The sequence below is a fragment of the Anabrus simplex genome, chromosome 1, assembly GCF_040414725.1.
Source record: "Anabrus simplex isolate iqAnaSimp1 chromosome 1, ASM4041472v1, whole genome shotgun sequence".
Classification (NCBI taxonomy): Eukaryota; Metazoa; Arthropoda; class Insecta; order Orthoptera; family Tettigoniidae; genus Anabrus; species Anabrus simplex.
In genome coordinates this window covers 399,291,528-399,307,009 of record NC_090265.1, presented here as the reverse complement: position 1 = coordinate 399,307,009, position 15,482 = coordinate 399,291,528, and the positions used below count along the sequence as shown (strand labels likewise).

The following is a 15,482-nucleotide window of genomic DNA, read 5'->3' as shown; positions in this document are numbered from 1 at the left end:
ATGACGATAAGATGATCCCAGAAGTGTTCCCTGTACGTGTCATACTTTATAACGAGTACGCATAGGCTTAATCATAAAGTCACTTAGAACATAAAAAATATGAAGATTATCATTTACATTTGAACACTACAAGAGGTTAAAATGATAAGTATTCAGGGGTCTTTGCATGCAGCAAATGAGAGAACGAGACTCGAGAGTTCCATTCAGAAGTATGGAGAATTCAACTGAATATCAACCGTAGTTATTAACATAGATGTGCCCACCAGAGGTTACCTTTGCAACCTGGAATTTGTATACTTCAATTAAGAAGAATGATATATCACTTCACTATTTATTTTATTTCAGCCTCCACGTTTCAGTTTTTCCTTTCCTCTAAACAGAAACCATTAGAAGAAATAAGACATTTTAGACATACATGTTAAGTATAGATTATACGGTAGAGCTCAATTTTAACTGGCCGATCTTAAGAGTAAGCAGAATGACAACCCTCAGATACAACTTATAAGGCGTAAATTTTTTTTGAATAATGTTATTTGATTTACGTCCCACTAACTACTTTTTAAGGTCTTCGGAGACGCCGAGGTGCCGGAATTTAGTCCCGCAGGAGTTCTTTTACGTGCCAGTAAATCTACCGACACGGGGCTATCGTATTTGAGCACCTTCAAACTTTGTTTGACGACGCCCCGACACAGTCAGAAAGTGAAAGGCTCGGACAGGGAAGGAACTGACCGTGGCTTTCATTAAGGTACAGCCTGGTGTGGAAATGAGAAACCTATGGAATTCATCTTCAAGGCTGCCGACAGTGGAGTTCGAACCCATTATCTCCTGAGTGCAAGCTGACATCTGCGAGACCCAGATCGCAGAGCCAACTCACTCGGTAAAAACTTTATTTTTAAATTTGCTTTACGTCGCACCGGCACAGATTGGTCTTATGGCGACGATATGATAGGAAAGGGTTAGAAGTGAGAAGGAAGCAACCGTGGCCTTAATTAAGGTACATCCCCAGAATTTGCCTACTGCGAAAATGGAAACAACGGAAAACCACCGTCAGGGCTGCCGACAGTTGGGTTCGAAAACGATTTCCCGAATGCAGGCTGATAAATACGTGACTAAAACCACGCGGCCACTACCTCGGTCGGTAAACATAAATCAATTCCGTGACTTGTGAGTGATATACAACAACATACTAAATATCTGAACAGTTAAATATGGAAACATGATTCAAGAACTTCTAAAAAGAATACAGCGAGAGTGCAATGGAAACAAATCCGTTATATATCTTCCTATATACTTACTGTATTTCACCTTCCATGGTTCAAGTTTTCTTTTCGCCTAAATATAAAATATGAGAAGAAACACGACGTTTTGGAATTAATGTATGATATAAATCAAATGAGATCACAATTCAATGACTGTCTGTACCGTTGCTAAGTTTCATCAGAGGGCTGTGTAGGTTCGGATGTGTGTATCTATAATTAACTGTAGTTATTATTATTATTATTATTATTATTATTATTATTATTATTATTATTATTATTATTATTAAACAAATATATTACAACTGGGATATATCCCGTTGGCATTGCTTACCTACAATATATACATTTCATAACAAAAGTACAACGAAAAATTACCTGTAAACAAAGTACAAAAATAGATTTCGTAAAACAAGAATTCCATTAAAACAAGAAGAGAAACTAGACAATTAAATATGACACGAGAAATGTAACATAATTAATCGCATAGACATTTGCTGAAAATGTCTTAAATGTTACCTTACACAATATAGCGTCAGGTAATTACAACGAAGCCACTACGAAAATCACCCAAAATTTACAAAATATTCCGTCGCATGTAATGTAGCACAATAATTATATGGAAGTCACACATACATTCCGTAGATAAATATTTTTAATTCTTTGTCACTACGATTTGAGAATGAGAAAGATGTTCTGTAGGAAAGAAACAGGAATAATTGCACAAAGAAAAGATGTAAAAAAAATTGGTAAGGATTTTTGTCTCCCTCGTTCTGTCCTTATCGAATCAGTACCCAGCTCCATAGCGGAACGATGAATACAAGAGAGGTCCTGGTTGTTGAAGAGCATCAGTGCCCATCCCGTCTGGCAAGTACTGCGATAGCATCTGAATTAACATCTCAGGTCACCTCTCTACCCTCAAAATTATTGCGCTGACAACAATAACAACATTGGCACCCTAAAACAACTCATATACATTCTTTTGAAAAACAAGCTAGTAGCAATGTTGGTTTCGTGATCACTATATCTCGGATTTTAGCCATAAACAGTTTTGCTCCTGAAGAAATAACTTAAAATGTATTCATTTATAATGTTAGAAACGTTGTTCCTGCAGTGCCTAAAATGCCTAAATTGATGTTATAACATACATTCCTATAATTCCTTGACCATCAATTATTATTATTATTATTATTATTATTATTATTATTATTATTATTATTATTATTATTATTATTATTATTATTATGTCTGTGAATATTGATGGCTAGTAGCCTATATGTTTTAATCATATCCTAAACTACATTTTACACTCCCTGACAAAAAATTGAAACACGCAGAAGAAATGGTCGGATGTCAATGTAACTTAGTACACGTACACGCCATGGAGTTGGAATTCTCTGTGACCGGTAGAAGGCCACCAGAATGCATTAGTGTTGCTCGGGTTTCGTGTTGCTGCCAGGCGTGAACAGCGTCGGATGTTGAGAGACTACTGTGAAGGACACGGAGATGCCGCGTACTCGTGTGAGACAGCCTTATCAGAACCTGACAGCCTTTCAAAGGGGCCTCATTCTGGGTCTCCAATTGGCCGGCTGGTCGAATCATGCAATATACAGATTTGTGGGGCATTCGGATATGGCAGTGGCCCGATGTTGGACTGTATGGGAACATGAGGGCAGGTATACTCGTCGTCAAGTTTTCGGTCGACCATGTCTGACCACCACAAGGGAGGATCGCCGTATTGTGCACCAAGCACATCGTAACCCCGTCACATCTGTGCCTAGCATCCGAGAACTAGTAATGGACTCCTTGCAACATTCTGTATTATCCTACACATTGATCGGAGACTAGCAGCAGCCAGACTAGGGAATTACAGTTCCATGCGTAGACTGCCGTTAACACCACAACACAAATGGCTACGTTTGGAGTGGTGCCGTGAGCGGGATGCAGATGAACAGCGTTGTGACGAATTGCGGTTCTGCAGTACCCAGGATAATCATTGTATACGAGTATGGCGGCGACCTTGGGAGAGGTCCCATTCTTCCAATGTTTTTGGAGAGGCACAGCGGTGTTACTCCTGGCATCATGGTGTAGGGAGCCACCGAACATGACTTCAGATCAGGGCTGGTAGTGATTGAGAGAACTCTGACGGCACAACGGTACATTATAAACATCAAGCCTCCTCATGTGTTACATCTCATGCGACAGTATCGTGGTGCCATTTTTCAACGGATGATGCTCGTCCACACACGGCGCGTGTCTCTATGTACTGTCTACGTGATGTTGAGGTACACCCGTGGCCAGCAAAATCCCCAGATCTGTCCCTGATAGAACATGTGTGGAACCAGCTCGGACGTCAACTCCGTCCCAGTGATAGTATCCAGGATATCAAGGACCAGTTACAACAGTTGTGGGCCAGCTTGCCTCAGGAGAGGATACAACGGCCTTACGACACCCTTCCCAACCATCCAGGCCAGAGTGGGTGCAATGTCATACTGTCAAGTTCTTCGTAAAATTGACTAAATTTTATAATCACTGAAATAACATCACATACCCTCTAAACACGCGAAATTGCCCTTCGTTTCCTCCTCCCCTTCTGGGTGCTTCATTTTTTTTTTGTCAGCCAGTGTATAAACGCTGATATCACTTGTATGTCGCAAATATTGTTATTTGGGGATAATGCTTCCTAATTGTAGACAGCTGTATACCAAGTTATTAAATAAAATTCTTGGAGCATGCATGGTTTTGTGTATACTTACGTTTGAATTGTGCTGCAGTCGTTCCTGTAACAAAGACAAATGAAATTTACTTATGATTGAAATGATAGAGTATACATTTAAATAAATAATTGGTAGTAGATTTAGTGTTTTACTCTACAAATGTAAGCGTTAGTTTACTATATGCATATAAGTACAAGATAAGATCTTAAAGCACATGTGTAGCGAGAGCATTGTATCCTTAGGAACTAGTCATTCTAGATGGCAAATGTTGACTACAATTCATGATTATCATAGTCTACAAATCTTGTAGTTTTAATATCATTTCAGTAGCACATACACATTAACGAAGTTTTAAGCTTGTTGTTATCAATACTATATTACTTTTGTGCTTTAAAAATATAATTTCGTATATTAGCCTACGTTCAGTTAAGCTTTGGCAACCTCCAATTATGGGGAAAGAGGAATAAATTTATACAAAATAAAATACATTTTAACCAATGGCATCGAGGGTTTGATACTGGTGAGATAAGAGTCGCCTTGACTGCTCGTCACCGCGGACGAATAGTGTTAAGAAAACCTTACATATTATTGGAGACTACTTCATTTGGCCTCGTTAAGAAATCTCCATCCTTAAATGGAACTAATAAATGAAATAAAACAGGTGAAAGCTCTGTACTGTTCATTTTAGTGATGCCTACGATCGGTTCTTGTCAGGAGAGGTGTGAGAAAGTGCTGCGTCAAGATAATGAATTGAGGGGCAAGAGGATGACAAGTACAGCAATATAATGTTATGAAGACAGTGTTTCAGTGGTTGAATGATTTTGTTTCGAATACAGTGAAGTCTTTCAGCCTGTCAACGAGTTTATTCAGAACGCCACAAATAAAATAATTTTAATAGCACATAAAAATTAAAATAGACTGAAACTACACAAATATCATATACAATCATATTAATTTTTCCCGAGTTACATGCCAATCAATGGAAGTAAAAACGAAGTTGAAGTTAAAGAGGAGCTGTGCCATATATCATCCCCATCAGCCAGTATATTTTCGTTTCTCTAAGTTACTTGAGTGTATGAACTGTAATTGATTTTCTGTAGTTATACAACGTATCTTTATTACAATTTGCTTTACGTCGCATCGACATAGATAGATTTGATGTTGACGATGGGACGGGGAAGGCTAGGAGTGGGAAGGAACCAACCATGGTCTTGATTAAGATGCGGCTACAGCCTTTACTTGGTGTGAAAATGGAAAACCGCGGACAGTGGGGTTGGAACCCGCTATCCCCTGAATGCAAGCTTACAGCCAAACTGTGCAGCCACTCTTTCGGTAATTTCAATATAACCTTTGTTTGAATTAGTTTGAATCCTTAAATACTGCAAGTTTACAGGAGTTAATAAAGAACGGATTCCCTTTCAACGAAAAGTAGATATGATCCATATAGAAATGTGCTTTACTTCGTGAATAGAGGATTTAGAGTACTAAACAGTATGTGTTTGGTCCTACCCGTGAAGAAAAGGCAGAAGTCACAGTAAATCATTGGTATTAGCATTTAATTTCTTGAATAATAACTAATAATTTGTTTCACTGTTACCTTATTAATAACCATTTGATTGCAGCTTTTATTTTTGTACAATTGTAATTGTGTTTACATTTCACATATAAATACTGTCATTGGAAATGTATGATGTCTATTCGTGTCTTAAAATGTAAACATACATTCCTAGTTTGAAAATGTATTCTGCGGAAGAGGGAAAACATCATGGTATCTCAGAAATCTCCAAATAAACTGACCTGCCAGAGTAATATAATGTTGTAGTTCACTTCAGAGTTCGGCTAACAAGTTATTACAGGGCTTTTTTTTTTGCTAGGGGCTTTACATCGCACCGACACAGATAGGTCTTATGGCGACAATGGGATAGGAAAGGCCTAGGAGTTGGAAGGAATCGGCCGTGGCCTTAATTAAGGGACAGCCTGGAGTGAAAATGGGAAACCACGGAAAACCATCTTCAGGGCTGCCGATAGTGGGATTCGAACCTACTATCTCCCGGATGCAAGCTCACAGCCGCGCGCCTCTACGCACACGGTACAGGGCTTTTAACGTAATTTATTTGCTGTAACTACTATGGTATACTTCACTTGAAAGTCAGCTTCATCCTAGTCCTATACTGAATTATTATAGGTGTACGGCAGAGGTCTCCCTGACCAGAATGAACCTACAATCAATATTAATAAAAATAATTCCAATCAAGTAAAAGTTATTCTGGACCCACATGAAGCAAATCTCAGACAGTCATTATGTCTTTCGCTGCCGTGGAGTTGGCGTTAGGACAGTAACCTTCTCCACTAGCTAGTCAGGGTTTGTTTCTGGATCTACCACGAACTAAGACTCGATTAAGGGACTAGAACGAAGTACACTCAAGCTCAGAGAATTCCTTTCCAACTTTCACCCAACCTAGAAGTGATTTTCTCAACTTCAATCCCTGGTGAATGTCGGGATGTTATCCAACATGTATATCATCATCATCACTTCCTTCCTAATCCTAGCCATTGTAAATCATAAATACACATACCACTACAGACAGGTGGTGGTGATAGTGATGATCATTGTTTTAAGAGGAAGTGTTTCTAAGCAAACAACCATAACAACATTTCTTTGAATCCCTAAATACTGTAGGTTCACAAGGCTAATGGGAGCGAGTGAATAAACGACTACAGAATGGTACAACCACTTCATTACTTTCTAATCTTCTTTGAAATTTAGTGGTCGATACTTCCAAGAATTTGGGTATCGAAAGATGAAAGGGAAAGGACACGACACCCTATGCCTCGTAAACCTAATACGTCAGGGTTGAAAGAGAACAACAGTCGGAAAGTGAGGAGCCTGGCACAAGTAAGTGGAAGCAATGCCAGTTTTAGCTAAGGCTCCCGTTGTAGCCGATCTACACTCTCGACCGGATAGCTCCTGGGGGTCCGATTTTAGTCTTTTCTTATGTCAGGCAGGGGATGCGGTGAATGTATTCTACAGACGTACACGGACACATTAGAACCTTCAGACACTCGAAGTACAGTATGCGGAGCTGATCATCAAGATGCCCCATACCTTAAATACAAAGAAACAATAACAGACGTACTGTGAGTCTGAAAGTCCGCTTTTCAACGTAAGCAACAATTAAAAGTGGAAGCTACGTCCAATTACACACTTAATAATGTAATATTTCACGCAACGAGAAATTAAAAAAGTTATTTCGAGGCGAGAATATACGTTTGAAGAGAAATGCATGCAGGGCGGATGTGTTGAAACATTATTCAACACAAAAAGGATTAAAATTGTTTTAGATACTTCGCAATCACATGAAGAGTGTTTGTGGTGTGGGAGGTCTATTGAATTCGTTGCGCTTTAGAAATCTACAAACGACGTGAACTTATGCGGTTAGCTTTCCATGGGAATAATAAAATATAATACCTCTTCATATAGAGCCTCCGTGGCTCAGGCGGGAGCGCGCCGGCCTCTCACCACTGGGTTCCGTGGTTCAAATTCCGGTCACTCCATGTGAAATTTGTGCTGGACAAAGCGGAGGCGGGACAGGTTCTTCTCCGGGTACTCCGGTTTTCCCTATCATCTTTCATTCATTATTTAATCTGTCATTCATTAATTATTGGCCCAAAGATTGCGACAGGCTTCGGCAGCCGGCACAGTTCCTAACCTTGCCACTAGATGGGGGCTTCATTCATTCCATTCCTGACCTGGTCGACTGACTGGAAACAGCCTGTGGATTTTCATGGATTTTCATTTTTACCTCTTCATATGTATTTTACCGCGACTTTGGCTATACGAAGAAATATTTGCCACTCATATCCTATTATATAAATTACTTTTCCAAGAGGACACATAGAATGGAATGGAACAAATACTGTACACTGAACAAAAATATTTCTTTGGCTGACGTAAGTTAAATAAATATTAATTATATTCTGTGCCCTGTTATTTTTTAGTGTTTCCAGACACGACTAAATAAATCAACAATAACCTAAAAGGTGTGAGATAATGTACGCAGATGAACCTAGAAAAAAACATGTACAATGATCTATGGTAAAATATGTTCTCGTATTTTTACCTAAAATGTTAACAAAGCTTTCTATCTGTGTCAGAACTATTTTAGAAATGATAAAGAAAAACACGTACAATGTTACTAATAAACTATGAATCTTCAAACCATCAATAAACTTCGAATTTATTAATAGGAGATTTCTCATTTCAGGGAAATTTTGAGAAATTCTTCAATTTATACTTTCGTACTTCACAAAACAGATTTAATCTTCAGACCAGCAAAGGTAGTAAAGCTTCACTGCATCGCAAAAACAGTGTTAATTTGTTGAGTTTTAAATACAATAATAAATAATGTTATTATTTTTAAGTCCCACTAACTACTTTTGACAATTTTCAGAGACGCCAAGGTGCAGACAGTTTGTCCCGCAGGAGTTATTTTACGTGTCAGTAAATCTACCGACACGTATTTGAGCACCTTCAAATACCACCGAACTGTGACCGGATCAAATCTGCCAAGTTGAGGTCAAAAGGCCAGCTTTTAAATATCTAGAGGGGTATATGTAATTTAACATCGCGCAATTCTAAACTCTGTGTGAAGAGTAGGATATATTTCATTTTAAAACCAATTACAACAAGTGTAAGCTTTACTACGTCACAAAAATAGTATTAATTTGTTGAACTTCTAAAGATGAAGATATATCTATACTGGTATATGTAATGTAACATCACACAGTTATAAACTCTGTGTGAATAATAAGATATACACTATTTTACGAACAGTTAAATGACAGCAGGTATAAACCTGAACCAGCACGAACAATGACCAGTAGAGAATATCCCATTCTCTCAGTTTTGCATGTCCAAATATTTGGCAGACAGTGTGAAGTTATCTCTTACTAACTCGCTTATTTAGCTTTTATGATCAACACAAAAGAGAGAAATGTACACTCTCTTTAGAAAGAGAAATACAAACCAGGATGATTTGCAGAACTCCGTTTGTAAATCCAGTACTCCAATTTACCATTTTATGAGCCTTCAGGGAAAAGGTCTTAGTAAGGATCCATACCGCATTTCCAGACTCATCTTTTTCAAAGATACATACATAGCTATCTGTTCTATAATATTTTATCTATTCAGTATTTTTATTGTTAATATTTATATGAACTTTCAAATATCTTCGTCGACTACAAATTTTCTCCATATTTCTTATTCAGAATTATCTTAGAATTCGTCCCACATCCTACCACTTCATTAACACATACCAGTGTAGATGATCTATCATTCATCACTTCCAAATGTGTTAGCCTTCACCTTTGATCCATATTTTTATAAAATTCCAAGCAATAAATACTCAATAAATGTCAAAGAACAATCTTACAGTGCATATTCAAAATATAAATATATTCAAACTTCGACATATTTCGATTATCCAACAGGAAAATATGATTGAAAACTGCCATAATTGGCAAAGAAAAATGCCTAGTGTGTTAGATGCATGACTGAAAGATGAAACGTGATTCTAAAATACCTGACTAAGAAATATGCACGAATGAGATAGTTCAAACACACAGGTACTGAAATCATAAGGAAATAACTATCGAGAAGAAATCACTTATGTTTGACATTTTTCAAAAGAGACAACTTTGGAATATCATACGCAATCAATCTGGAAAGTGGCAAAATATGTCTACGATTTATGAAAATGGACCTTAACTTTTGTGTTTTAGTTGAACTAACTTCGTGCTTGAAGAGAACAAATATATATTTTAGGCAATGCAAATTAATAATACGAAAATTATTCCGCTCGATTCCACGAACATAACGCATTCTACATCCATTTATTTATTTATTTATTTATTTATTTATTTGTTTATTTATTTATTTATTTATTTATTTTAACATTTCCCGCAGCATGTTCAGGTTTCCATGTTGACAAATAATACCTAAAATACACAGTGCATAATACATATTGGCATGTACACAGAAATGTTACCTTGAAAGAACGTTAACCTAGAATAATAGTTTCAAGCCTCATAAGCATGGCTCCGAAATATGTGGAAATAGAACCTTTGAACGCTTTTATGTTAAATGCATTTAGGAATGTTTTAGCAGTAAAATATAGTTCTATATGCAGTATCGCTGAAGATTTTAACATCAAGATCTGTTTAAAATTCAGTAATTACCGTAGATAGAAATGAACAGACGAAAATGAATCCTCTGATAGAAGCCAAAGTGGTTGTTGTGAAAAGCGCTATGAACAATGCTTCAAATAACTGAAAACAAAGAAACTGGTAAATTAAACGATTTTTGTTTTGTGATCTTGGAGGTAATTCCTAAATTAGATGTAAGTAAATTTCTTCCAACGATTCTGTGTCAATTCTACCATAATACTATTGCTTAACCCATGAGATTTTACGCTCTTTATAAATCATTCTCTGCACAGTATCAATTATTGCATAAAGAGGTCAAGAATGACAAGTGGAAAACAGTCATCTGAATGTTTTGGTTACATAGGCCATGTTTAGTTTAGGTTGTATTTAAATACATCAACGGTATCTCCTCCTAGCCACAAGAGGGGACTGAAAGAGTTTACTCCCAAGGAAGTGAAGAGTGGTACCCACGGGGCCAATAACTGAGCCTGGCATTGCCTCCACTTACTTCTTTCACCCTCTTTACTATCAACTTTCCTATCCAATCTCTTTTGGTCAACTCTTCTTCCCTTCTCACCCGACGGAATTAGGTTTGCGAGGCCAAGAGAATCGTTCATTTTGCCGATATCCTCATTCTGCTGGGGCTCAGTCCAGTGGTTTTTGAAGGTGCTCAAATACATCAGACTATTGTTGGTAAATTTACTGGCACGTAAAAGAACTTCTGCGGGACAAACTGTCTGTACCTCGGCCACTGCCGCTTCCTTCCCAATCCTAGGCCTTTCCCATCCCATCGTCGCTAAAACACCTATCTGTGTCGCTGAGACGTACTGTAAGTGAGGATGGTGCCTAGTTGTACTTCCTCTAAAACAATAATCACCACCACCACCTGAGATGTAAAGCAAATTGTAAATAAAAAACGTGACGTTACTTTATATTCTCAAGAGCTAAGTAAACTAATGCGGTCAGATACAATGAGGTTTGGAATCTTCACAGCAACAGTAAAATATTTTAAATATTAGACATTGCCAAACCTACAAGAAGAGGATGTAATTTTGAACAGCGTTGGCATGGAATATTTTCGTTGCATCACTCCCTAAAGAAGCCTCCGTGGCTCAGACGGCAGCGCGTCGGCCTCTCACCGCTGGATACCGTGGTTCAAATCCCGGTCATTCCATGTGAGATTTGTGCTGGACAAAGCGGAGGAAGGACAGGTTTTTCTCCGGGTACTCCGGTTTTCCCTGTCATCTTTCATTCCAGCAACTCGCTTCATTCTCATTTCGTAGCATCTATCATTCATTAATATATCACTTTGGGAGCGGCGACCCCATCGTAATAATAGCCTATATGTGATTCATTCATTACATCCCTGACCCGGTCACTGACTGGAAAACAGGTTGTCGGTATTTTTTTCACTCCCTGAAATTAGATTTTAAAATAGTAACGTTTAAACGTTTAAAATACAGTATTAGTATTCTTGTTTTGTATCAGGAACTTGGAATACGTGTCTGTATGCGTGTTAACCTGAATTCCTGTAACGTCCGCAGTAACGCTATAATTAAAGATATTAAAGACCTGTGGAAAATCCGCGGGTGAACCACACCCAGGACAGTTGCTGTTATCAATGATATTCGAACCTTCAAACTGTGGTGGTGATTGTGGATATTGTGACTGTAAGGCAACGATATTATCAAACCTCATGAGAACGAACCTAGTCCTAGCGAGGAGCGGAAGAACTGAAAAAATGAAATGAAATGGCGTACGGCTTTTAGTGCCGGAAGTGTCCGGGAACAAATTCGGTTCGCCAGATGCAGGTCTTTCGATTTGACACCCGTAGTCGACCTGCGCGTTGTGATGAGGATGAAATGATGATGAAGACGACACATACACCCAGCTCCCGTGCCAGCGAAATTAACCAATTAAGGTTAAAATTCCCGACCCTGCCGGGAATCGAAACCGGGTCTTCTACTTTCGCTTTTCCCACATCCTGATGGCATCGCAGGTGTTAACTGCACCGCACAAGTGGAATTTGCCGTGTTTTACGTCCGGATGCCGCTCCTGCCATCAGCCGAAAGTCGAGACGCTGACCATTAAGCCACTGATTACAGATCATATGCAGTTTTAATTAAAAATGATATTACCTTTACGTCCCTGTAACTACTTTTACTGCTTTCGGAGACACCGAAGTGCCGAAATTTTGTCTCTTTTTTCCTTTCCGGGAAATCTACTGACAAGAAACTGGGACACGTTTAAATGCCATTTGGACTGATCTACGAGCGAAAACATTATCTTGGGCTCAGAAAGCCAGCACCTGTCCGTCTCAGCCAATCAGCCCGGCGTGGTGTAAGAAGTATTCATGATAGAAATGTTTATTATACAATATTCAGAATACTTGCAGGTACAGTAATACACGAAAATAGTGATTTCCTAGTGTTTAAGTCAAGTTCCCCATGCAGGGTCAAACGTACACTTGCTAGGCAGGTATAAATGATTATTTTAGAGAAAGACAATACAAGTTGTAAAACAGAGCGAGGAAAATAGAAGGGCGGGTGGACAGCTTCAACCGTCATGGATGAGGAGAGAGAGAAAAAAAACTTGTCTTGCACCGAGGTGGACCGTTAGGGATGCTGCAAACATCTAGGGGGGGTGTATAGCTCGAGGTCAATGGCCTTGCCTCGCAGACTGGTTGAGGGGGAGGCTTGAACCTGTCTGCCCCCATTGCAACTCGCCAGGACGGGAAATAGTGCCATCAAAGCATCATGACTGTGCCCATCAAGGAGAGAACGAAATATCAAAGATTTCTAGGTGTTTTGAAAGCTGTTTTGGGGACAGTCATGGCAATTTGTGTCAATCCGTGGGAAGGAGTACCATGCAGGGAGTCGAGGAAGTATTGCGAGCCTGTGAGAAATAGTGTCATTGAAGGAGTCTTGATAGCTTTTCTGATTTGTGGAAACCAATACCATTCAGGAAGGCACGATATTATTGCCAACCCGTGAGAAATGGTGTCATTTAGGAAGACACGACACGATCCAATCGCAGGGAGCCATAGCAGTGTTATCAACTCGTGGAAAATGGTACCATGAAATGTCGTATGGCTTTTAGTGCCGGGATATCCTAGGACGGGTTCGGCTCGCCAGGTGCAGGTCTTTCTATTTGACACCCGTAGGTGACCTGTGTGTAGTGATGAGGATGAAATGATGATGAAGACAACACATACACCCAGTACCCGTGCCATTGGAATTAACCAATTAAGGTTAAAATCCCCGACCCGGCCGGGAATCGAACCCGGGACCCTCTGAACCGAAGGCCAGTACGCTGACCGTTCAGCCAACGAGTCGGACAATGGTACCATACAGGGAGTTAACATGTGAAAAATATCACCATTGAAGGATCACGACCAGACGTTCAATAAATGCCCAATATCAAGGTGAAAAGTTCAGGCAAGTTTAATTGGAATGACGTCAAAAATCGAACTGACTCCCGGTGTATCATGGAAGAGCGCAGAGATTGTTTTTCTTAAAATTAATTTTACGTCACACTGACACACACAATGGGATAGGAAGCGACAATGGTCAGAAATAAAGTACAGAATTTGTTTGACTCGGCGGTCTAAACCACGGCAAACCATCTTCAGGGCAGCGAACAGTGGGTTTCAAGCTCACTAACTCCCGAAAGCAAGCCGACAGTTAAATGACCAAATGGCATAGCCAACTCTCCCGTTTCGACTGCTGTCTATTTAATACATCCATCTTCTTTGGTTGTTTCCAACCTTTCTTGCATATTTTCAACAATTCCTTTTCTTTTTTTTTTTTGCTATTTGTTTTACGTCGCACCGAACAGACAGGTCTTATGGCGACGATAGGACAGGAAAGGGCTAGGACTGGGAAGGAAGCGGCCGTGGCCTTAATTAAGGTACAGCCCCGGCATTTGCCTGGTGTGAAAATGGGAAACCACGGAAAACCATCTTCAGGGCTGCCGACAGTGGGGTTCGAACCCACTATCTCCCGAATACTGGATACTGGCCGCACTTAAGCGACTGGAGCTATCGAGCTCGGTCAACAATTCCTAGACGTCATTGTCGGTATATACCCAACAAATTTGAAGAATGAAATTTCTGAAACATTAATTATTAGGTCCCAATTTTCAACATTCTAGCTTTGTTCTGATTTTCGAAATGAACTCACCTGAACAGTCAGTTGATGACGGGATGTATCTACGGGTTAGTATAGCAGCTTCCCTTCTGTTACTAGGTGTTTAATTTCGGACTCTGCCACTGATTTGAGACTCGCTTCAGAATCTAAGAACAGCTAAGAAGTTAGCCAACATACCACTCACGGGCATCTTAGAAATGGTTTCTTATGATTTCTTACCTTACTCAGGCAAATCCCTGGACAGGACGATAATTACAGGCCAACCTTGCTTCCTTCCTGGTCCCATAGCTGATAGATATCCACACCCACATCACAACCGAAAGGTTATCAGATATATTTCAGGAAGATGGTGGGTTCGAACCCCACTGTCGACAGCCCTGAGGATGGCTTTCCGTGATTTCTCACTTACACACAAGGAATGTGCTAGGAGTATACTGTACCTTAATCAATACTTTGGACGTACCTTTCCCAGTGCTATTCCACCGTTGCCTTAAAACCTCCTGACCGGGCGAGTTGGCCGTGCGCGTAGAGGCGCGCGGCTGTGAGCTTGCATCCGGGAGATAGTAGGTTCGAATCCCACTATCGGCAGCCCTGAAGATGGTTTTCCGTGGTTTCCCATTTTCACACCAGGCAAATGCTGGGGCTGTACCTTAATTAAGGCCACGGCCGCTTCCTTCCAACTCCTAGACCTTTCCTATCCCATCGTCGCCATAAGACCTATCTGTGTCGGTGCGACGTAAAGCCCCTAGCAAAAAAATAAAAAATAAAAATAAAACCTCCTGAGGCCCAGACCACTTCTCTTTTGGTCAAATCTCATAAAAGTGTGTACTTCTCTAACAGTGTCTTGATAGGACACAGTGAAGTGAGAAGCATACCACACCAAGGTCAATGAATTTCCACAAGAAATGGAAACAAATATGTGCTCAATTTTTATTTATTTTATTTTTTAAATATTTTTGCGGGATATTCCATTTTTAAACAGTGTCATTTTTAAAGGACACCAAGCCTCAGGATGTTAAAACCTGACTGAAGCAGTACGACGTATAAAAAGAAGAAAGATTTCACATACAGTACGTAGACGTTAATAATATTAATTGTATGACCTTACGAACAGTGGGTAGGCATTTTTTATTTAAAATCATTTAAGCTGCATGCCA

General features: G+C 39.5%; 1 protein-coding gene across 1 annotated transcript in view; it reads right to left on the bottom strand.

Annotated features, from left to right (window-relative positions):
- Window positions 1-15,482, bottom strand: part of LOC136856845 (uncharacterized) — a 1,106,690-nt gene that overhangs the window by 800,295 nt on the left and 290,913 nt on the right. The window contains exon 3 of the mRNA XM_068227126.1: window positions 4,013-4,036. Within this exon, the coding sequence (XP_068083227.1) occupies window positions 4,013-4,036 (24 nt within the window). The remainder of the gene's footprint in view (window positions 1-4,012; window positions 4,037-15,482) is intronic.